Source organism: Canis lupus, chromosome 30, assembly GCF_011100685.1.
Source record: "Canis lupus familiaris isolate Mischka breed German Shepherd chromosome 30, alternate assembly UU_Cfam_GSD_1.0, whole genome shotgun sequence".
Lineage (NCBI taxonomy): Eukaryota > Metazoa > Chordata > Mammalia > Carnivora > Canidae > Canis > Canis lupus.
Genome location: NC_049251.1, coordinates 34,846,923 through 34,871,809, shown reverse-complemented (window position 1 = coordinate 34,871,809; position 24,887 = coordinate 34,846,923). Strand labels below are relative to the sequence as shown.

General features: G+C 37.0%; 1 protein-coding gene across 1 annotated transcript in view; it reads left to right on the top strand.

The window, feature by feature from the left end:
• Positions 1 to 12,119: 12,119 nt before the first annotated feature.
• Positions 12,120 to 24,887, top strand: part of UACA (uveal autoantigen with coiled-coil domains and ankyrin repeats) — a 45,798-nt gene continuing 33,030 nt past the window's right edge. The window contains 5 exon segments of the mRNA NM_001003112.1: positions 12,120 to 12,526; positions 14,978 to 15,111; positions 19,767 to 19,855; positions 23,082 to 23,146; positions 24,153 to 24,210. Of these exon segments, the coding sequence (NP_001003112.1) occupies positions 12,443 to 12,526; positions 14,978 to 15,111; positions 19,767 to 19,855; positions 23,082 to 23,146; positions 24,153 to 24,210 (430 nt within the window). The 5' untranslated portion in view covers positions 12,120 to 12,442.

Here is a 24,887-nt window from a genome sequence, read left to right as displayed (position 1 = left end):
GAGAAGCAGGCTCCATGCAGGGAGCCCGATGTGGGACCTGATCCCGGGACTCCAGGATCACGCCCTGTGGGCTGAAGGCAGGTGCTTAACTGCTGAGCCACCCAGGGATCCCACCATCCAGATTTTTAGATCACATACAGAGTTCAGTTTTTGTGGATAAAATGCATATGAATGCTGTTAGTTTTAAATGAATACTTGTGTACCTTTAGGAATATAGAAAGTACTTTAGAAAGTACTCTTTCTACAAAATTTTATCAGTTTCATATTATTATAATTATAGATTTTAACATATCTATTTTCTTTTAAGATGGTAAAAAGTTGTATTGGTGTGCCCAACTCATCCTCTGTTTTAGTTTTTTAATTTTAATTTTTTATCCCCCTTTTTAAGATAATGGATGAAAAAATAAGCTTATTTCTCAATTTGATTGCTTTTATATAATATATAAAATATCTATATATTTATATAATATCTATGAAATTGAATTAGACTATAATGTATTGTTTTGATGTATTTGTTTCCAAACGAAAGAGTAAATCGCAGCTTTAGTTAATGGAGAGAGTCTAGGCCTTGGTTTCAGACAGTCCTAGGTTTAAATTTAGTGGCTTTGTAACACAGCAGCTATTTTATTTGCTGCTGACTGCATGGATCAACAATTTGAGCTGGGCTCTGTGACATGGTTGTTCCACTGGTCTTGTCTGGGGTTACTCATGTGGCTGCTGCCATTTGGTAGCTCCTCTAGGGGTTGGTTGGTCTAAGATGGCCACACTGATATATACCTGACATATTATGCTAGCCAGCATGGCTAGCTGTCATGGTTGGGCGACTGGGATCTTTCCCAAGATCTCTGGTGCTCTAGGAGGATGGCTTGTTCACCCTGTGCCCGTAGTATGCCAAGATGGGGAGGTACAAGGCCTCTTGACGCCTGGATTCAGGAGTCCTACAAGGTCTTCTGCCACATTTTATTTTTCAAAATAAGTTACAAGTCCAGCTTAGATTTAAGGGATGAAGAAATAAATGCCATCTCTTGTTGGGAAGCATGGCAAAGTCACATGGCAGAGGGTGGACTTATAAGAATGAGTAATGGCTGCACAGTTCACTGCTGTAGATTCACCACTTACTTTCTTTATACCCCATTTGGAAAGTAGAAATACCAGTATGAGGAATCCTTCCTAAAGTTTGGCAATTACATATATATAAAACACTCAGAGGTATTTCTGAAACAATTCCGAAATTGAATCTTTATTTTAAATATTGTGCTTTTTATTATAGACATAAATATTTTGAGAGTATATATTCTCTCATTATTACCTTGGCTAGGTATTTTTATATGGAAGACATATTAAGACTCAGAGGAAGGATATCCTCTGTAAAATACCTGTGTACGAAGAGTTAGACTTTTGTAGAACTATGTTATTCAATAGGTAAAAAGAAAAGCAATTAACTATGATATGATTACAAAACATACATTGTCCCATAGCCCTGTGTGTTTTTATATTTCTTCTTTTAGATTTAAAAAATATTGGCCTGTAATGTAAGGTTTGTATCAGTTTAATTCTTGAAGAGTCTTTTGAGTACTTGCAACATATTTTTGTTTAGCTAATGTTTCCTTGCAAAGCCAAGAAAAAATAGAAAGCCAAAGGAACAAAAATATCTCTTATTTTTCATTGCGGTCAAACTCCATCAGAGGCTTTTTTAAAAGTGTATCTGTTTTGCTCTTGACTTTGTTAGGAATAAACACAGAATGCTTCCTAAATCTGTCCTGTTTTGAGATTTTATATATATATATCATATATATATATAAAATATATAATCAGACATATATATATGATATATATATATCAGACATTGGCAAAAATGTTAAAACTCACTAAACTGTTCATTCGTGTGTGTAGGGTTGGGTAGGAAGCATTATAGACCTTCCTCAGTTTTTAGCCTTCGTATTTAAATAATTTCACTCATGGCGTTTAGGCACTTAACTCTAATTTGAATGCATTTTTCCATAACATTTTCTAGGGAAAAGTTTATTTTTCCCCAATAATCAGTTGCTTAACATTCTAAATCTTACTTCTGCAGCCTGAGAGCTCTATTCTTACGTGATAGACATGATCATTTATTGTGTTTAAGATCTATGCATGTATTTACTTTGGAATTTAATGCTTCTGCTAGTGAGGAAGGTTGAGATAAATAATATTACAAGGTGAATGATACTCATTAAAATTGGAGAGGAGATTTCCTGTCTGTATTTTTCAAACTCTTTTGGGTGCCTAGACAGTTTTAATAAAGGAACATTTGTTGTAGGAACTTGTTATAGGAATTTGTTAAGGAACCCCTGCAATATGGGAAGGCATTTATACAACAGACTAGAATAGGCTCAAACCAGGTGGTCCGGAAATCTTTTCAAAGCAGTGCTTTCTCTGAGTCTGTCCGACTTGAGTTCTTTAAAATTTCTTTCCCCCTTCCGATTTCATAGCCACCTTTAGTCCTGAAGATGTTACATTTATTATTTAAACAGTAATAATAGAAACTATTATTACTTTTTTGGTCCATGATATTTTTATGTAGAGAAATTCCATTAAAGAAGGATTAAACTTGTTATTGTCTTGGTCAGAAAAATGATCAATGGCTTATAATTTTCCCTTTCCTCTATTTGTTTCATTGAGTAATAACTACATACTTTCAGATTGTTCAGTGGAAGTTTGAGAAATCAAGAAAAGCAGATGGGGCATAATTAAATAAGGATAAGGAAAAATGAGAAAGGGAAGAGAGGGGCCAGGGAGAGAGAAGCTGGATGTAGAGCTTTTGTTTTCCTGGTTTATTTTAGCATTCTTTGTTGCCTTTTCGATTACATAAGCTCTCATTTGCTGTTATGTAAGAGGAGGGAAATAAATAACCTTTGGACTACATGGAACAGGGGAAATATTTCTAATTATCACCAATCCAATGAACTGTAGAACAGTTCTTAATTGTACAGCCTAATCTGCAAGGAATGTTTATGCTTCATGAGCTTTGCTTTGTGCTGTTCGCTCAGTGTTCAGCTGTGGCAGAGCTTTTCTTGGGTTCAGTAATGGGGAATGTTGACAATTGTAGAGTCCTATCAGTGCCTGTTCTTTGTTTCAATGAGATATTTAGGGCAGTTTGCCTAAACGTACATGTTGTTTAGTTTATATTTAGGATTTTTTTCCCCCTCGGAGAAGACTCTATTTAGTTGCCCCTGTGATCTTTTTATTTGAAGAGCCTTATCTTGTGGATGTGATTATGAAATCCTACTTTTTGGAGGTGCTGTTTTCCTTTTATGGTGGATTTTTTAGTGAAGTTCATGTCCAGGTTTGTTCAGGTTTCTAGGTCTGATGTGGGTGAGCTAGATTATAATATCTCTTATGTTAAAATAATTAATCTTATAAACATTTCAAGGCAAGTTGAACTTCAGCCGGTTATTTTTAAATAAATTCTTGGAAGTGAAAAAAGATAGTATGTCGGGATGAATTTTTTTTTTTTTAGTCTTGATTCTAAAGTGGCCAGAAGAACCCTATGAAAAATAATTGTCGTAGTTCTTGAGGAAATCTCTTTTGAAAAATGTTTAAGACAAAACTAGAGAATCCCACTTTTAGATCCTCATCTCCTCTGTACCCTCATCTCATTCTGTGATCCTTCTTACTCATTATACATCAGCTATATTGGCCTTCTTTCAGACATGCTTTCACTAGTTTGTTCCCTCCATCTGAAATGTCCGTTCTCACAATCTGGTTGCTACCTGTCATTGGAATCCCACCATCAGCATCACCTTCTCAGAACTTTTGAGTTACCAAGTCTATGCATTCTAATCATACTCCAGCATTCCATCACATCTCCTTTCCCTGTTTGCACCTGATGCTTTCTTGTTTTCCATAATTGTTAACCTATCTTACCCCATTAGAACATCAAATTCCATTAGAAGAGTGACTGGTAATTTGTGGCTCTGATGGTTGTGATGGTTTTAGGGGTGTATACTTATCCCCAAACCCATTGAATTTATGAATTAAATATGTACAGCTTTTTACATGTCAGTCACACTTTAATAAAGTATTTAAAAAATACTTAGGCTGGTTTATTCACTGCTGTATCCCTAGTACCATGCATGACATGTAGTAGGTACTTCATAAAAGTGTAGATATGCAAATGTGGAAGCTTTCATCCTTTTCTGCTAGAAGGAGATCTAAAAGCTTATGTTTAAAATTCTAAAATACCACTTGTGTTTTTTACAACAAAGATTTGTTTTCAGACAATTAGAGAAATGGAAACAGCTTAATTATCGGAAAGCACCGGACAAGAAGTTGTAATGATAGGATTCCCAAATCATTCTGCAACTAATTATAGTGAACAAAATTCCATGATCTCCTATGCCTTGGTAGCTACATACATAACAGGAGAAACACTGTTAACTCATGTGATGAGGTGAGGAGGTTGTTGGGGCAACACTGTTGAGGGATTTATGGACCCCATTAAGGAGTTTTGTCTTTATCCTACAAGAATAGAAAAATGTTGAAGGATCGTGAGTGGGGGGTTGGGGCAGGGTACATGGAAGGGAATGCTGGTGGCAGTAGTATGACTAGGTTTACAGTTTGGAAAAACCATTCTGGCTACAGTGTGGAGAATACAGGGAAGGGATGAAATGAATATGGCCAGACTGTTCATCACTGTGTTCATTGTGGTGAGGGATGCTGCTACCTGAAGTCAGGTAATGTTGACAGGCATGGAGAGAAGCAGAGGGATTTGAGCAATTATGGGGAAGTAAAATCACCAGGATTTGGTGATTGAGGACCAAAGAAAGGAGGGTCATCAAGACTGATTTCTAGGGTACCTGGATTTCTAGGGCTCAGTGGTTGAGCATCTGTCTTTTGCTCAGGTTGTGATCCTGGAGTTCTGGGATCAAGTCCTGAATTGAGCTCCCTGCAGGAAGTCTGCTTCTCCCTCTGCCTATGTCCCTGCCTCTCTCTGTGTGTCTCTCATGAATAAATAAATAAAATCTTAAAAAAAGACTTATTTCTAGATTTTTGTCTTGTGCAACTAGATAGATCATAGGATCGTTTGCTGTGTTACCACAGCTTGCAATAGGATGAGATTTCAGGAGGGAGAACATGTTTTTTGGTTTTAGGATGCTGAAGAATTGTCAAGAAGATATTTGAATACGTGGGCTTGGAGCTTAAAGAAGTCTGGGTCGTGCGTGTATGTGAGTTAATCGTGTCTAGATTTTAGTTGACAATCATGAATATGAAGTGCTTTGTAAACCATCAAGGGCTACAAGTTGAGTTGGTATTTTCCTAATTTGTTTTTTTTTAAGTTTTTTTGGTATTTATTTATTTATGGGAGAGAGAGAGAGAGAGAGAGAGAGAGAGAGAGGCAGAAACACAGGAGGAGGGAAAAGCAGGCTCCGTGCCAGGAGCCCGACGCGGGACTGGATCCCGGGACTCCAGGATCACGCCCTGGGCCAAAGGCAGGCGCTAAACCACTGAGCCCACCCAAGGATCCCCAGTATTTTCCTAATTTGTGGTGCTGTTTCAAACCTAGTGATTTTCTACTCATTCTTCAGTGGATGGTTTAGTTATGTTTTTCTATAAAACTTTTCTGATTTTTCTCTCTTTTGAACTACTTCTATAGCTTACACATAGTTATTGTGGATTACCACAGTGTATTGTGCTCGTATGCATGTTTACATACATATATGTCTGTCTCTTTACACTGGGACGTCAATAAGAGGGTTTTATTTCTGTGAATTGCCTGAGACCAGGCCTCATGTCTGTCTCCTCCCTATGGTATACCTAACACCCAGCATACACCATGGCACATAGCAAATGATCATACATATTTGAAAGTTGAGTGAAGTTTTTATATCCCTTTATACATAGATGCTCAGTAAATTTTTATTGAACAACCAAATTTTCCAATCCTCTGGCAGTTCTTCAGTACTTGTTTTATAAACCTTGTATAAAAGACATAACTCTCTTGCTGCCTCTCTTTACGTTAAGGATTTGTTTTCTATTTAGGAATTCATGGACTCCATGTTGTAGGGAGATCAGTGAACTCTCTGAAAAGAAATGTGAATTTTTCTGAATATGTATAATTTCTAAAGGAGGATCTATGGTTTTCATAAGATTCTTAAAGGGGGTCCATGACACAAAAATTATTAAGATTTGTTAATTAGATATTTTTGTTAATTAACTAGATATTTTGACTCCTCATGGTTTTAAGCAGTTTTCAATGAAAGTTTTACTGTTATCCTGTATATTTCTCTTTGGAATAATAAATTAAAAATTGCACTGCTGGGGATTTACCCCAAAGATACAGATGCAGTGAAGAGCCAAGACACCTGCACCCCAATGTTTATAGCAGCAATATCCACAATAGCCACACTGTGGAAGGAGCCTCGGTGTCCATCAAAAGATGAATGGGTAAAGAAGATGTGGTTTATGTACACAATGGAATATTCCTCAGCCATTAGAAACAACAAATACCCACCATTTGCTTCGACGTGGATGGACCTGGAGGGTGTTATGCTGAGTGAAATAAGTCAATCAGAGAAGGACAAACATTATATGGTCTCATTCATTTGTGGAATATAAAAAATAGTGAAATGGAATAAAGGGGAAAGCAGAAAAAATGAGTGGGAAATATCAGAAAGGGAGACAGAACATGAAAGACTCCTAACTCTGGGAAACAAACTAGGGGTGGTGGAAGGGGAGGTGGGTGGGGGTGGGGGTGACTGGGTGATGGGCACTGAGGTGGGCACTTGACGGGATGAGCACTGGGTGTTATTCTATATGTTGGCAAATTGAACACCAATAAAAAATAAATTTATATAAATTTTAAAAAATTCCCTTTAGGTTAAAACTGGCCATCAGTCATTTTGGCTGTAATCTGTTGAGTCTACCTCTTAAATATAAGTATTTTCTGTGGATTTGCGTATATGTTAGAGTATCTTTATTTGCATCTATAAATCTCTTCTCAGGAGACCTTGTATCCTAAATATTGAGTAAATGAAGCAACTGTTGAACTCATGTAGGTTTAAAATAAATCTTGATTAAATCTTTTATAGAAAAGAGATTAGAGGTTCATATACAACATTTTTAATCATCTTTCTGCATGGTGGAATTATACGTTCTCTATTTTAACATACAAACTGAAATGCATTATAGATTTGCTGCACTGAGCATGAAATACTTTTATTAAACATTTCATAATTTTCAAAAAACTTAATAATTTGAAATTGATGTTAATATGACGGAGTCATTGTCACAACTTTTTAAGTGACTTCCTTTATGTTGATTTGGAATTTTAAGTTATCATCCCATTAGGTCTAGAAAGCGAGATAACTACTTGTGTTAGAGTGTTCTATTTATTCTCTAGAAACAGCTGTATTTTGTCATTTACTGTACATACTTTGGCTTGCTGCATTCTGAGTTTGATGAATATCTTTTTTTTCCAAAAGACTGCAATCCCGGACTTTAGAAATGTATTTGTTATAATATCCAGTAAACATTAGTGCTCCTTAAAAAATTTACTGCTGCTTTTTGAATGCTTTCATTTGATATCACAGGGCTTATCTTGTTAGCATACGCTTGTGGACTCACTAAAATATGTTGAAATGTTAATAGCTTAATTTTAATCTAGAGGAGACTGAATAGAAAGGATGTGTTGTGTTTCCTACATATTAATGAGTCTGTAAAGGGCCTTGGTGTTAAGCATGTAATATAGTTTACACATTTATACAACAACCAGATTTATTGGACCATGTATCAAAAATGTGTAAAATATACAGAAGTTGAGAGAATAGTATAATGAATCTTGATGAACCTATAACTCAGCTTTAATAATCATTAGCCTATAGCTAATCTTGTTTTGTCTATACTCTCTTGTCTTGTTTTTTTTTTAATCTTTTTCTTGTTTGTTTTTCTTAAATTTTTTATCATGCTAACATTATTGGAAGAGATTGCATTTCTTTCATTTTAGTATTTTTATTTTTAATTGTGATAAACACATACAATTTACAATCTTAACCATTTTTAAGTGTACAGTTCAGTAGTGTCAAGTATATTCATATTGTTGTGTAATTGATCACCAGAATCTTTTCATCTTGCAAATCTGAAAAGCTACACCCATTAAACAATAACTCACCACTTCCATCTTCCTCCAGCCCCTGGTAACTACCATTTTACTTTCTGTTTCTATCATTTGACTACTTTAGGTACCTTGTATAAATGGAATCATACAGTCTTTTGGGGAACTGGTTTATTTCACTTAGCATAATGACCTGAAGATTTATCCATGTCGTAGCATGTAATAGATTTACCTTCCATTTTATGGCTGAATAATATGCCATTGCATGTATATATCACATTTTGTTTATCTGTTTATTCATCAACGGATATTTGTGTTACTTCCCTTATCTTGGTTATTGTGAACATGGATGTACAGATCCTCTTTGAGACCCTGCTTTCAATTCTTTCAGATACATACACAGACTAGGGATTGCTGAATCATATAGTAGTTCTATTTTTAATTTTTAAAATTTTCAACTTTTTGATGAAATGCCATCCCGTTTTCCATGTAGCTGCACCATTTTTTGTCCCTACCAACAGTGCACAAAGTTTCCAGTTTCTCCACATCCTTACCAACACTTACTATTTCCTGTTTTTCTTTTTTTAAGATTTTTTTAATTTATTCATGAGAGACACATACACACAGTCAGAGACACAGAGGGAGAAGCAGGCTCCATGCAGGGAGCCTGATGTGGGACTTGATCCTGGGACTCCAGGATCACACCCTGGGCCGAAGGCAGGTGCCACCCAGGGATCCCCCCTATTTTCTGTTTTTTTGATAGTTATTCTAATGAATGTGAAGTGATATCTCATGATCTTGATTTGAATTTCTCTGCTGATTAATCATGTTGAGCCCACCCACCTCTCCTTCTGCAACCCTTTGTTTCCCAGAGTGTAGAGTCTCTTATGGAAGAAATCATTGTCAAATACAATGTCACGAAGCTTCCTCCCTATAATTTCTTAAGAGCTTTGTGGTCAGATCTTAAATTTTGGTCAGCCATCTTGAGCATTTTTTTATATGCTTGTTGGTCATCTGTGTATTATCCTTGGAGAAATGTCTATACATGTCATTTGCCCATTTTTAACTGGGTTATATGTATCTCTGTTACTGAGTTGTAGGAGTTCTTCATATATTCTGCATATTAGCCCTGTATCTAATATAATTTGCAAATATTTTCTCCCATTCCATAGGTTGCCCTTGTACTCTGTTGATTGTGTCCTTTGTTATACAGAAGTTTTTTTGTTTTTGTTTTTTAAAATTTAGCTACCATTCATTTATTCAACCATACGTTATTATAATTCTATAACTTAGGGAATTAACAGCAGGATCTCTTTCACAGAAGGTAAATTCTTCTTCTTTTTTATTTAAATTCAATTTGCCAACATATAGTAGAACTCCCAGTGCTTATCTCATTGTAATTTCTTGTGGAATTTTTAGGGTTTTTTTTTTTTTAAGATATAAGATCATACAATCTACATACAGATAATTTTACTTCTTCCTTTCCAGTTTTTATAAAATTTCCTTTTTTTTTATTGCCTAATTGTTTTAGCTGTGACTTCCAATACTGTGTTGAATAAAAGTGGTGAGGATGGGCATCCCTGGTTTAATCCTCATCTTAGAGGAACTAAGAACTCTCTAAGGAACTCTTTCATCACTGTGTATGTTACAGTCAGCTATGTGCTTTTCATATATGGCCCTTATTATGTTTGGGTAGTTTCCTTCTATTTCCAGTTTGTGAAATGTTTTTATCATGAAAGATGTTTGAATCTTGTTTAATGCTCTTTTTTTTTTTTTGCATCAATTGAGATGCTCATGTGATTTTCATCCTTAATTCTGTTAATGTGTTGTATTACATTGGTCACTTTTCATATGTTGAACCATCCTTACATTCCAGGAATAAACTCCACTTAGTCATGGAGTATAATCCTTGTAATGTGCTGTTGAATTCAGTCTGCTGCATGATTATTTTGATTCTTTATTTTTAAGATATTATTTATTTATTTGAGAGAGAAAGAGAAAGAGAGCATAAGCAGGTGGGAGGGGCAAGGGAGAGGGAGAAGCAGACTGCCCACTGAGTAGGGAGCTGGATATGGGACTCAATCCCAGGACCCTGAGACCATGACCTGAGCTGAAGGCAGATGCTCAAGCAAATGAGCCACCCAGGCGCTCCTCTTTTGATTCTTTTTGAAGCAAAAAGCAGACATAGGCAGTCAGCTAATAAATAAACATATGATATAATGGCAGATAGTGATGGGTATTATGAAGAAAAGTAAAACAGGGCAGGAAGGTTAAGAGTGGTAGCAAGGGGTACCTACCTGGCTCAGAGCGTGTGATTCTTGATCTTGTGGATGTGAGTTCAATCTCACATTGGATGTTACTTTAAAAAAAAAAAAAAGTGGTAAGAGTAGAGTAAGGCTGGGGTTGTTTAGATATGAGTTTTGAGAAGCCCCCTGAGGTAGTACCTTTTGAGAAAGTGAGAGAAGAACCTACAGGCATGGGGGACAGCAAAGGTGGGACTTAGAGCTTTTGAGAAATAGCTGGGAAGGAAGGTGTGAGAGTAGGAACAAGAGATTGTGAGTGGGTGGAGAGGCTCAGGAGGTCTGCAGTATAGGAGGGCATGTAAATCCCATCTTTCTGAGCCTTTGCATGAACAGTTCCTTATATGGCTTTTATTACTCATTACAGATTTCCTCCTTTTTACTTCCTTTGCTTTTGCTGTCCTATTTCTAGAAAGAATGTGCTTGCTTTGTTAACCAAAGGACAGGGTCTGAGTTTCATCCCAGATTTCCTCTGAAGAAGGGTGAGATAGAGTGAGTGGAGTCTCTAGCCAAGAATCCATTGTGATGTCTAATGTGATTTTGGGGAAAAAATAATTGTTTCAAAAACAATAAATTATGGTGTATGAACTTACATATTTAATAATTAGAATATGTATCTAATATTTTAAACTTAGTAGGGAGCGGATTGCTTAAGTTCATAGCAGAATTTTTAACTGGCAGCATGATCTATAGTATAGCAGTTACCTCCTTCCTGTAAATGAAGAATGTATTGGGAGTGTTTTGCATTGCCATGAAACAGTTTTCCCAAATTTGTCTTTTTAGGAAGTAGAAATTATTGTCACGCTATTGTGGTAATAGAAGGTAAGAAAACACCCTGGAATTTGCAGATGTTTGTTATATTCCTTAATAATGTAAGGAACATTGGCACAAGTATGCTAAACATCATAAGGAATGTAGAGACGTAGTCTGCTTTGTCCCCAGATGGAGTTGTATTTACAGTCTAGCCCAGTGTTTAATATGCATTTGCCTCCTTTAGCTTTTAATCTGTTTATTTTTTTTAAAATTCCTGAATCCAGATAATTTGATTTTCCACCAATAAAATATTTACTTGTCATATCGGGCAGGGTGCTAAACTTTGAAATTAAGAGTACTGAGTTAAATTTAAAATTTGTTGAAAGTATTCATCATAATGCAGTCTATTTAATATCTTGGCAGTGCCTCTGGCTCTTCTCATTTAACATGTTAGGAGACAGACTGGCAGCAGTTGTAAACTGAAACCTGGTTGTATGCAGTGAGCCTGATAGGGGTATGAAAGAAAATGGAGAAAATTTGAAAACGTTACTCTGTGTGTGTGTGTTAAAGTGTGACACATTTGCTTAAAATAGAATTTTATATTCTGTTTATCAAGACTATTATAACTTCATGATAGATCCTAAGACTGAAACTGGTTTTAAACATTGTCTCGTGGAATAGCCAAATTCACCCCTCACCAGTGTTGTCCTAACGTCACGCGGTGTATAATAAGCACGTTATACAATGTGTTTGAGTCATTTGTCCCCAGTGGACCTGAAATTTATTACTCAGAGGAGAAGCATGCATTTACAGTATATTCTTAGCTGCTCCTTTCTATCACTCAGCTGTCAAGGCGTATGGAATCTAAAATAGAGCCTGACCAATGGGAGGCCGTCTAGCCACTGTTTACGGGGGGGATTCGGAGGTGGACAGTTTTATTATCATGCACCGGAGCGTCTGTGCTGCAGGGTTGAGGCAGCAGGATGTAGAGTGCTGTTCAGGTTCTCCAGCGGAGTCCCCGAAGGGGCCAGCTTCATTGAAAGCTTCTGCACAGTGAGAGGAGGAGTTACAGTACCTGACTCGGGGCTGCTCTGAATCCAGTGCTGCTCAGCCGGGAAGATACTTTCCAAGCGTTATGAAGGCGGAGAAGGATCCCGAAGACGAGGAAAATATCCTTAGAGATCCAAGCTAAGTGTAGCCCAGCATGAACAGGAAGATTTGTAAAGAGAGGGACGGATTCACCGGCTAGGAGTTTGTCTGAGGGCGTGCTTTGTGAGCCGCAGAGATTTGTAACTTAATGCCAAGTAGTTTGCTGCTAGCAACCAGAAACCAAATCCTGTCTATGATGAACTGTTGGTTTTCTTGTGCTCCCAAGAACAGAGTAGGTATCCCTGCTGCCCAGTGCGATGAAAGATTCTTGGTTAGGCTTTCTCAACTGTGTTCTTTGAAAATGTACTGCTGTTTTATTAATTTTAGTCTCTTTGTCCTCTGTTTCTGATGTATTCGATTAGCAGGTTGGGGCTAGTGATAGAAAACAAAAGTTCTTGTTTCTTTTTCCGGGTTTAAAAAAGCACATCATAGAATCTTAATAATTGAACAGTATTTCTGTTAACTGACAGTGACCTGGAGTGGAAAACAGTGCTTGGGGAAGTGGAACTGAAAAATCACATGATCATATGAGACTTGGATCACTTTTGATTATCTTCTAAAAAGCCTTGCTCTAGGACTTTACAGGTTTTTGGGTGTGTGTGTGTGTGTGTGTGTGTGTGTGTGTTTTAAATAGCTCCTTTCTCCAGCAGCCAGTTTACTTGGCAATAACGTTGAGATCGTTTCAACTGCAATGTTAAACTAATCAATTTAGAGCGAGTATCTGTGTGTTAAAACACGACTTAATCCCTAAGGCATTTGAAAACACAGTCTCCTAAGCCTACATCTATTACCACTCCCCAATTTAGAGTCTGTAAACTGTTTCGTTTTAAAGAAGCGGACTGCCTAAAATGTAGTTTAGACTTTGAGCCAGTAAATTGGGCTAGTCTCAGAGTTGACAATTGGAGTTTTTGGAGTTAGAAGGAAGTGGGCTCATCTCCAGATGTAACTAATTTGGCAACAAAAATGCTGAAGCTTGGTGTAGGTACTTGAACCAGATTCCATTGAAATTCTACTTTTCAGGAGTAGATTAAAATTTTAATGATTTTACATTTTTTTTCATATTCAATTTTCATATTTATTTTCACTTTAGTGAAGACACTGCTTATTTAGCTCAAAACTTGGTATTTTGTGTTGCTGTTTGAAGGCTATAGGTAATATAAAGTAATCCCACTGGTCATTTAGAGGATATGCTTCATATGAAAGATTCATTTTTGTCCTCCCTCAGAGATTTGTTATGCTATCTATGGACAGAGGAATTGCTTTGTAACTTTCAGTGAAATATTGGTTCATCTTTCTTTGTTCTAGAAATAGTATTGGGCTTAGTATAGAATTTAGCAATAAGTTTATTGTATAATATTTTAAAAGGCTAAAACCTTACTTGATTAAATAGTATGTATTTTAGTTTTGGGTTCTACATTTCTGCCTCCTAAGAAAAGATCCAAGTTATTGGCTTCAGAATGTCTTGAATATATTTTCTCCAAAGTTAAAAATAGCCTTGATACAATTAAAATGTATATCATGTGATACATCCTCCTATTTAAAAAATTGCCTTTGACCTTCCTCTTAAATATATGTACTGAGTTTTGTTAAAACAAAAAACCTTTTTTAAACAACAAAAAAAAATACATGCTAAGTGTAAAAAAGAAGGAAGAAAATCAAAGTCTCCTGCAATCCTATTGTTTTAAGATTTTAAAGTAGTTAATACTTTAGAGTCTCTTCTGTTTTTTCAGTTTTTTCTTTTTTTTTAATTTTTTTAAGATTTTATTTATTTATTCATGATAGTCACAGAGAGAGAGAGAGGCAGAGACACAGGCAGAGGGAGAAGCAGGCTCCATGCACCGGGAGCCCGATGTGGGATTCGATCCTGGGTCTCCAGGATCGCGCCCCAGGCCAAAGGCAGGCGCTAAACCGCTGCGCCACCCAGGGATCCCTTTTCAGTTTTTTCTATGTAGAAGTTTCTTTTTATTCTAATATATAAGCTTAATGAATTGTTTCCTCTGTTGAGACAGAGTATGTGTAAATGTGTGAATGTATGTATCTAATTTGTCTCCATAAATATATTTCCAACAGTACTTTTTAAACAAGCTGTGTGTTTGTGTTTGTGTGTGTGTGAATGGGGAGGGGGGAGTGTCTTAAATTGTGTACAGAATTCCGCTGCATCTAAGGTCTCGGGAGATATGTAATCAGAGCCAAATCGGAAAGCAGGAATTAGAGACTAGGAGCAGCACATTGATTTTGGAAGTAATGAGAAGTATTGGTTGGGTTTGGCCACTCAGGTCTTTTAATGTCCCTGGAGCCTTGACTTGTCTCATCTGTTAAATGGGGATGATAATTTTAGTTTAGTGGGGATCATTTGAGTAACTCAACTTGGCACAGTGTAGGAGTTCAACAGCTATTAATCTCTTTTCTTTGCTCTGAAGGCAAAGAAAACAGAGAAAATGAGAAACATGCTTTTTCTCAAAAGTAGAACTTAAAATATTGCTTGAATGTCATGTGTTTTGGAGAGGCTCTTCTCATGAAGTTAGCACAGCAGGGAGAAGGAAATGTGGGATGCAATGGAGATTGAGTGATATATTATGCAGTATTGCTTTCCTTTCTCTTTTCCTTCCTTCTTGACAAAGTCTTACTAATATAGTAGAGTAGGCCACATTTACTTTTTTTTTTTTTTTTTTCCTTTTCATAGCATGCAGCAGATTGGAACAAATATGATGACCGATTGATGAAAGCCGCGGAGAGGGGAGATGTAGAAAAAGTTTCCTCAATCCTTGCTAAAAAGGGCATCAATCCAGGCAAACTAGATGTGGAAGGCAGATCTGCGTAAGTATTGCTGATAATTCCCTCAAGAGAATTTGGGTAGACCCTTGAGACACAAGTGAAATTCATGTATTGTGGCTGTCAGCTTATCAATTTATCAAAGCCCACACTATAAAATCTTTCAGACATTGCTTTCAAACATTATGGACAAATAACTGTTCCCAATTTGAAAGATATCCAAGCTAGAGAGAATACTAAAATACTGTCAAGTGATCCAGTTGTTTAGGCCCCATGGCAAACAGTAGCCTGGGTTCTTTGGTGCATTTTTGTTTATCGGCTTTTTGATGTTTCTTACCGTCATTGATCCTTTCAGGGGCCCTCTAAAAGCAGTAGGAAAAAGTATACAGAGGTTAAATAACTTGGTCTAATCTCATGAAAAGTCACAGAGCTGGGATGTGAACCCAAGTTTTCTGTCTTGAAAGAGTTCTCTGTTAATTACACTGACTTTTCTCAGCTCCTAATCCATTTTTATATTTGGGCAATCATTTTAAATAAGAATTTTCAGAACAGAAAGGAAAGAAGAATGCCTAGCGTGGCTTAGGGAGGCATAGGTAGTGATCCCACCCTTTGTTTTTTTGTCTCACCAAGGACTGCTGGCTTGTTTCCATGCTAGCTTTCCTCCTACCCCTCCCCATCTTCTTCACTTCCTTCTTGTCAAGGATGGGTTAAAGGGTAGGTGTATGTTCTGTTACTGCCCACTATAATTATAGCAGTGAAAACCTTATCTGGGAAACCTTCCAAAGTTAGAGGTGAAAAGTCTCATTTCCTAAAATTCCTCTCAGTCTTGCATGAGTTTATTTAGAATATTATAATTGGAAACCAGATACTAAATATAGAAATGAATATTAGGAAGTGAATAGTTAATGTTTGCTGTAGAGCACTACCTTAGATGCTTAAATAGCTAAGTATAGGAAAAATAGCAAAGCATGGCGTGAAAACCAAGTAGTTCTTAATACCAATAAAGTTTGAAAAGTTCCATTTTTTTTTTAAAGATTTTATTCATTTGAGAGAAGAGAGAAAGAGCACAAGCTGGAGGGAGGAGCAGAGGGAGAAACAGACACCCCACTGAGCCGGGAACCCCTCGTGGGGCTTGATCCTGGGACTCCAGGATCATGACCTGAGCCAAAGGCAGACATGTAACTCACTGAGCCCTCAGGTGCCCTGAAAAGTTCCAGGTTTTTAATACTGTTTCAGTTTTATCAAGTAGGCAATTTGATACCTACAGAAACATTGCTTATTTTGAGTCCTGCTCCTAGTTTTGCTAAATTTTAAGCTATATCTAGGGCTCACACTATAATCAGTGAAAATTTAATATCCTCACGCGACTTTGTTTTTCATGTTTCTTTTTTCCCAAACGCCAAGGTGTTAGAAGATGAAGGAAATCTTTGGGATGAAAATCTTCAGTGAAACCTTACTTCTTCACTTCTGCTCATCCGTGCTTTGAATGTTCTGAATGAATGGTTGCTTGAGTTTCTGTTCATAGTTTTTCAGTGTGAGGTTCAGTTTTAAGTAAAGCTATTTGTATTAAGGGCCAGAGTTAGAAACATCTGGTGTAATTTGATGAACTATGGGCTTCAGTTTGGTGGGATGTATGAGTAGTGTTAGTCTCTGAGGTTTTCACTGTAGGAAATAGAATTCTTTTAGGATTCATGGGATAAAATATTTCCCTTTTGCTATTCACACACAAACTCAAACTCTGTTCTTCCTTAATTAGAGCATTTCATATTTAGTCAAGTATAGGACATGTTACAAATACACTTTATTAGCAGTAATTATAAAACTAATTTTATTTTGAGTGACTTGTTTGTTTTTAATTTTGAAATTTAAGACAAAAGTAGCATGTGCTTCTTGATCTTGATCCAGCTTCAAAAATGAAATATTTAAAGCCTAGCTAAAGTTACTACAAGGATTTGTTTTCTGCATGTTCACCTCTCTCCGAGGAAAAGCCCATGGCCAAAGCAAAATGGGGCAGATCCACCAGGAATCTCTGCTGCCACTTGGAAAGCCAGATGCCAATTCCTGTCTCCTTGTCCCCTCAGACTGTCAGAAGGATGTTTGGCCTCCCAGCTGTTTTCTCTGGGATCAGCACATGTACCTTGGCAAAAAATGGCTTCAAATACCAAGCTCACCTTTCTGGGTCTTTGCCCTTCCCTGCATCCTGGCCTAGTTATTTTTCACAGTCTTCTTAGCTCACTGATGCCTTCCAACATATGTTTATAGTTTATTCAGCTTTTCTAGTTGTCGTCAGAGGTCATCCACATTACCTGGATTTCTTACTATGGAAGCACAAACACACATCTTATTTAAAAAAAAAGACAACTTGAAGTTGAAAACGAGTATTTCTATGAAGTAAGTTTTCGAATTTCCTTTACGATGCTTTGCAAACACTTTAGTGATCGATATGTCTTCCTTCCGAAGTCCACTATTTATAGCACATCAGCATTAATAATGCATTGTAGATTTGTTCGGTTTCTGCCCTTCAGTACATCATCAGCATAATGCTGATTATCTTGAAGAAATAAGGCTTCCAAATATTTTGAGCTCAGAAAGGGAAACAAGCAAACAAAAAATGTTCCCTCCGAGATTGTTGGGAGACTAAAAACCTTTGCTTGAAGGAAATTACCATTTCTCCAAAGGTTCTTTTTTTAAGAGTTTTATTTATTCATGAGAGACAGAGACACAGAGAGAGATGCAGAGATACAGGCAGAGGGAGAAGTAGTCTCTATGCAGGGAGCCCAATGTGGGACTCGATCCTGAGACTCCAGGATCACGCCCTGGACTGAAGGTGGCACTAAACCGCTGAGCCACCCAGGCTGCCCTCTTCAAAGGTTCTAACAGTGCATTGCATAGTACAGTTCTCTATTTTGGTGTTGGAGAGGTTGATACCCTTAGCTTTACAGCAATTTAATTCCACTGTAAGGAGAACTTTCTTGATTCCTGTGCACACACTATTTCTGTTTCTTGAATTCAAATTGTACACAAACTTCCTTTATTTTGCTTAGTAGTACTTGGTCTCTGGTTTGTATTCACATCTATCGTAATAGAGACACATGGCCAAGTGTCTCTACAAGACACTTGGTGTAAGTGTTGTAATATCTAGAAATGGATTTGCAACCCACCTCTAGATTTTGTCTCTAAGCATTCAGTTAGTCAAATATTTAAGGGCCCATCATCTGTCTGGTATGTAAGTTGGTCTGGGAATATAATAGGAAGCAAAACAGACAAAAATCCCTGCTTGCGCTGAGCTTATAGTTGAGTGGGAGGAGAGTGGTAGACTATAAAGAAAATAAATCTTGAATTTACATTTCATATTAGAAAATATGTAGTTCTGTATAGAATAATAAAGACAAGGATTGGAGAAGCAGGAGTACTAAGATCTCAGGGAATGAGGAAACGTAAAAATTTTCTAAGGGGTGGTCAGGGAAGACCCCTCCTGAGAGTGTGATACAGAGTTTGTCTGTATCCAGGCCGCTTGCTGAGCACTCGTGCAGCCTTTATCTCCTGGCATCTTCACAGTGGTTATTGTACTTGTTTAGGGTTCAGTTTTATTTTGACCTGAAGTCAGCATCCTTTGTCAGCAAACCTTACTGTCTTCACTTACCACTTTGGATTTGGTCGAGTATAGTCCATCAGTCCCTGTCCATTCTTACGGCACACAGGATATTTCTGTAAATGTTTGTTGATTAATAAAGTATTAGGTGATCAAAGAAACAAAGGGATATTTTCTCTTGTATCTTGAATACCCGATGGCTTAAGATTAGTTAAGCAGGCTTTCCTTGCCTTATTAACAAGCTTGTATAGTCATGGCTGTTTGTGTAAAACTTGGCCCACTCATACGGGTCTATGAACAAAGGGAAAAATTAGGTGGTAGTTGCGGGTGCTTTGGGGGAAGATGACACCAGGTCTTTTACGGCTCTTCAAGTGTAGCTTAGTTTGTTGTTTTGAAGGCTTTTCTATGTACGGTTTAATTTGATCATTCTAAAGAGAAGGGATAAATGTTTGGATCTGTTTTTGGCCTTAGCATTCTGCTATAACTTCATTTGTTCTGGCAGTTTCAATATATTTGAAATGAAGCAAAATAATCTAATAGAAAATTTTCACTGCATTTATCAAGCCCCCAGCACCAGTACATTCAGCACTGAATAATAATAAGCTATAGAGTTAATGGTATCATGGTGTAAATTTTCTGTTATTAAGACTATTGAGGGGTCCCTGGGGGGTTCAGTGGTTTGGCGCCTGCCTTCGGCCCAGGGCGTAATCCTGGTGTCCCTGGGATCGGGTCCCACATCAGGCTCCCTGCATGGAGCCTGCTTCTCCTTCTGCCTCTGCCCCCCCCCCCCCCCCGTCTCATGAATAAATAAATAAATAAAATCTTTAGGGGAAAAAAAAAAAGACTATTGAATGTTGGAATATTCCATTGGTTCTAAGGTACTTCTAGACAGTATTGGCTCCTTATGTAAATCTGGGTTAAAATTAGTTTTTCAGAATAAGGGATAGGTTTCTTTTTTCTGGTATAAAATATATAGTTGTTTTAATGTAGCCTTTAAAATTGTGTGTGTGTGTGTGTGTGTGTGTAGAATAGAAGGTGACATTAGTATAACATTTAAGTTGACGTTTGGTAGTTTCTATGGCATAACAAATATTTTCTTCTTGTTTAGCTTCCATGTTGTGGCCTCAAAGGGGAATCTTGAATGTTTGAATGCCATCCTTATACATGGAGTTGATATTACAACCAGTGACACTGCAGGTAGGTTTGCGTCAGTTACAAAACAGAAATCAGTATTAGAGGATTTTAGAATCTCAAGAGTTTGAAGAACCTCTAGAGGCCCTTTAGTTTATACTCATGTACTTTTGAGTGTGTGAATCCATGCTATCATGAGGTCATTCGATATTTAGTTGTGCATTTCTCCTGATGGGGAGCTAACTGCCTCATAACCAGAAGAGCCTTCCCAATAATGACCATAACAAGAAGAGCTGACACAGTACATGCTACTCTGCTGAGCTGTTTACATATAGCAACTCTTTCTATCCTCACGCAGTCCCAATGAGGCTGGGAGGCACTGGGCCAGCCCTTCAGTAACCGGATGAGCTGCGGTCAGAGTCTGTGTCCCTAACCATGATGCCTTACAAGGAAACCTATTCTGTATCTGGTTAGCTATATTTATATATTTATATATTTCTTGGAGACAGTTTTAAGTCTGTTTCTTATTGTGCCTTCTGCTTAAACTTAGTTATACCCATGTCTGTCTTTTTAAAAATCTTACAGCATAAGTTTGTCGACATGTCACAAGGTAGACCTTTAAATATTTGAATATAGCTATTGCTTTTCTTCAGTGAGCATTCTAGTTTTTTCAGGCTAACCATTCTCTGTTCTCTTGACAGCTTATTTCTCTGCAGTTCTACTTCGTTATTCAATTAAATACGGAGGTGACCTAGAACAGACAATCTCCTTAACAACTTTAATATTTTATCCTGTGATTCCATATAAAGACAAATAAATACATTATAGTTAAATCAGCACTGTGTTTAGAAATGGAGGGGAGGCAGAGGAAAAGAGATCACAGTGAGGAAAATCTTGACCTAAAGATATGTCAAATTTTGAATTGAAGTGCAAACTCTATCTGTCACCTTTGAATGAATAAAAAATGTGTTAATTACTTACAAAAGCATTCCATTGATGTAGAGGAATATTTGTTGAAATTTTACACTAACCATATGCCTTTTTAGAGCCCTTTAGACTTTATTTATTTATTGTTCTGATTCTAACTTAAGTATCTATCTTATTTTTTGTCTGTTCTTTCTGCTCTGGATATTTTTGCCTAGTGGCCAATCTGTGACTTTTGCCCTCCCCTCCTTCAGTGCAGATCAAGCTCAAATGCTTTCCCAGGCACACCAGACATCATTTTGTATGCTGCATCACCACATACTCCACTTAAACTCTTTGTCTTTTGTTTTTGCTGTTATTTATTCGTTTTACTATTTTTGTCCTTAGAGTTGTCCTTTCCTGGGGACAAGGACCTTGTCTTATTTGCTGTAATATTGTCTGTTATAATCCAGATGTAGATATTCAATAGCAATTTGATAAAAAAAAAAACTTACATGTTTTATCTTAACTCCTCTATTTGCTAGTAGTATGAAAGTATGTTGAAAATAACCAGATTTCAAGTGAGTGTGGTTTTGGCTTTGAGGTGTTTGTGACTCCGGTCTTACCAGGTAGGCTTCTTGGGTGTAATTCATAGTGTTGTACTTTAGATTTGATGTTTCCTTAATTTTTTTTCTGCATTATCTCAAGTGGCTAGATCTGGATTTTGCTAAGGAAATACTCGACCTCTGACATTTTTATGCGACCCAAGTTTCTGTGGCATTGTGTAGGACACTAGGAACTGTCCCCACCATCCTACTCCATACTCTCTCTTAATTTCCATGTAAAGGACCATTTTCCTTGTCACTTTTCACAGTGTTAAATAGTTCTAGGAAACTTGTCCGTGAACAGTAACAAATTGAAATTTGAAATCATCACATCTGACTTATGTGTAACTAGAGGGTGTTTAGGTATGAATGAATATGTTGTACCTGGGCCTCACTGCTGTTTCTTCTGGAACCTGATTAGTCAGGACACACAAGTGAACAGATCCAGGAAAATTTCATCCACTTAACTCACATAAAACTGAGTGAGAGTTGAAAGTTGAAGTCAGCATATTCCTTCCTCTAGGATGAACAGAACATAAAATGACTTATTTTCTAGCAGAAGGGTCTAGATCATTTTTTTAAGAGGATTGTGAAGAAAGAGGAAAGGCAAGAGCATGAAAGATTGGAAGCTGGAATGGCCTGGTGACACCCTTTTATCTTTCACCATCCAATGAGATGTATGTGTAAAGAAATACAATGAGGAGAAATAATGTTTGGAGGTAGAATGTTCTCTGTAATTTTACCTTTTTCTGTATTCAGAGCTAACCTTCCAGATGATTTGTTTCCTTTAAAACAGCACATTTTAATACACATTATATTTGAACAAGTTGTCTGATTTTCAGAGACACAGTCCTAGTGAACTTTGAATTTTAGTTGAAATTTAGTTTCTTTGACTTCAGTCTTTAAAAAAAATTTTTTTATTGGAGTTCAATTTGCCAACATATAGCATAATACCCAGTGCTCATCCCGCCAAGTACCCCCCTCAGTGCCCGTCACCCAGTCACCCCAACCCCCTGCCCACCTCCCCTTCCACTACCCCTTGTCCATTTCCCAGAGTTAGGTGTCTCTCGTGTTTTGTCACCCTCACTGATATTTTCACTCATTTTCTCTCCTTTCCCTTTATTCCCTTTCACTAATTTTTATATTCCCCAAATGAATGAAACCATATAACGTTTGTCCTTTTCTGATTGACTTATTTCACTCAGCATAATACCCTCCAGTTCCATCCATGTCGAAACAAATGGTGGGTATTTGTCGTTTCTCATGGCTGAGTAATATTCCATTGGATACATAGACCACATCTTCTTTATCCATTCATCTTTTGATGGACATCGAGGCTCCTTCAGTCTCTTAACTTCCTGCATTTTAGTGTTCATACTGCCTGTTCAGAAATGTTATCAGAAATCTATGTATCTTTCTTGCCCTCCTATTCCCATTCTCTTTTTCTCCTCCACTTTCTCCCCCTCCCTCCCTTCTTTCCTGTGTCGACTTTACTTACCCTGTCTCAGGCACCGCTCTAGGTATTGGAGATACAGTGGTAAGACAAGAGTTCTTGCTCTTTATGGGTTTATATGTTTAATTTTTCCTTCCACCTTCATTGTTTTGATGTGTACTTTATCTCTTACTAAAATATCAACCAAAATGCAAGCATGCTTACAAAATAAGTATCCTGTCAACTAATCTTGGAAAAATTTCTATGGAAAATTCACTTGTGAATAAAATAACCCTTCATGTGTATCTTAAATTTTATATATATACATATATATATATATTTTTTTTTATAGGAAGAAATGCTCTTCACTTGGCTGCAAAGTATGGGCATGCATTGTGTCTACAAAAACTTCTACAGGTAGTAAAAGTGGTTAATAGCTCGGCTTTATTATTTTGACTGCAAATAATAGATGTGTTTTCAGTGTGTTTTTGGAATTCAAGATCAAAGAAAATAGTAGGTTAATTTTGACTGTTAGCTTACGTAATTTCTTTTCCATCATTTGTGAAAGAATGTGAACAATAAAAAGAAAAAACTCTGAGGGAAGTGAATCGCATAACTCAGTGTATTAAAAATAAATAACAAAGGCTTGACCTTCCTGTTGACATTAGCTGGAGACTGGAATTTTCTGCCGTCTGGTCTATGACATAAAGTGATACAGCATAGGAGCTATATATTTCTATATAAACATCAGTCACTTAGATTATGTGATATCCACAATATTAGTTGAACTTGTAGTCAGGCAGCTACAAAATTCCTAGAACAGGTGGGCTGAATAAAGTTTTCAGTTAAAGGGTCCCATCCAGGGGCACCTGGGTGGCTTAGTGGTTGAGCGTCTGCCTTCCGCTCAGGGCGTGATCTCAGGGTCCTGAGATGGAGTACCATATTGGGCTCCCCACAGAGAGCCTGCTTCTCCCACTGCATACGTATCTGCCTCTCTGTGTGTGTCTCTCATGAGTAAATAAATAAAATCTTTAATAAATAAGTTAGTAAGTAAGTACAGGATCCCATCCTACATTTCCAGAAACATCACTACCTGCTAAGTTTCACAGGCGAAATTGTTCCTCCTGATTCAGTTGTTCAAATTTTAACTCTTGGTGAGATAAAAAACCAAACAATAACAGTTCCTACATCCCAGGCTATTATAATGTACCATATGTTTTCCTGTTTGGTAAAGAACGCAAATTTACAGTATAATGTTATTATATTTGTTTCATGTCAAAATATTTAGTGGGTTGTCTGGTAGTCTTTAGCATTTTTGATAAATGGGACATTTTAAGATTAAATAACAGCTGTTCATTTGAGTCTAGATGTTTAACTTTAAAATAAAACCCTCCCCGATGACCAGGTTTCTATGTTTTAACAGTACAATTGTCCCACTGAACATGCAGACCTGCAGGGAAGAACCGCACTTCATGACGCAGGTGAGTGAGGGTTTCACTTGGACATAGCACTTATTTGTTGAAACAGCTTGGCATTTAAATTAATTTCAAAGTTTTAACATGCATATATTTGTATAATTCATGGAGAAACGGAATATTGTGAAGTTTGATTGTACAGCTTAAAAAGATTCATTCAGCCAACGTTTACAGGCTGGTTGGCTAGATACTAAAAGTCCAAAGATAAATAAACATGATCCTGCTTTCAAGGAGCTCCAAGCACCCTGTGACTGTGTGTGTGGGGTGGGGTGGGGGTGGAATTGGTAGGAAGGAGAAAGGGGAAGATGATTCTTTACTCCTTAAAATGTACATTTGCCTAATTAACATGTCTGACCATCATTTTTTGCATCTGCAAAATGAAGTTAATACTACTGCAATAAGTGGTTATAATTAAATCGTAATTAGTGCCTGGTGTGTAGTCATTTCTTAATGGTGGTGGTAGTTGTTGGTTTAGGCCTCAGTGCTACATTTCATATCACTGTAACGTGCTGTATTTTTAAAAAGGATCTATATTAGTAATTTCATGGATTTTTAAAATCATACTGTGTATTTAAATGTATTTGCATTATTCTTCAAGTGTCTTAGAGACAAAAGTTAGATATTAAATACCACAGTCTGACCTCTGATGTGACTCTTCTAAGTCTGATATTCTGTACAGTTGA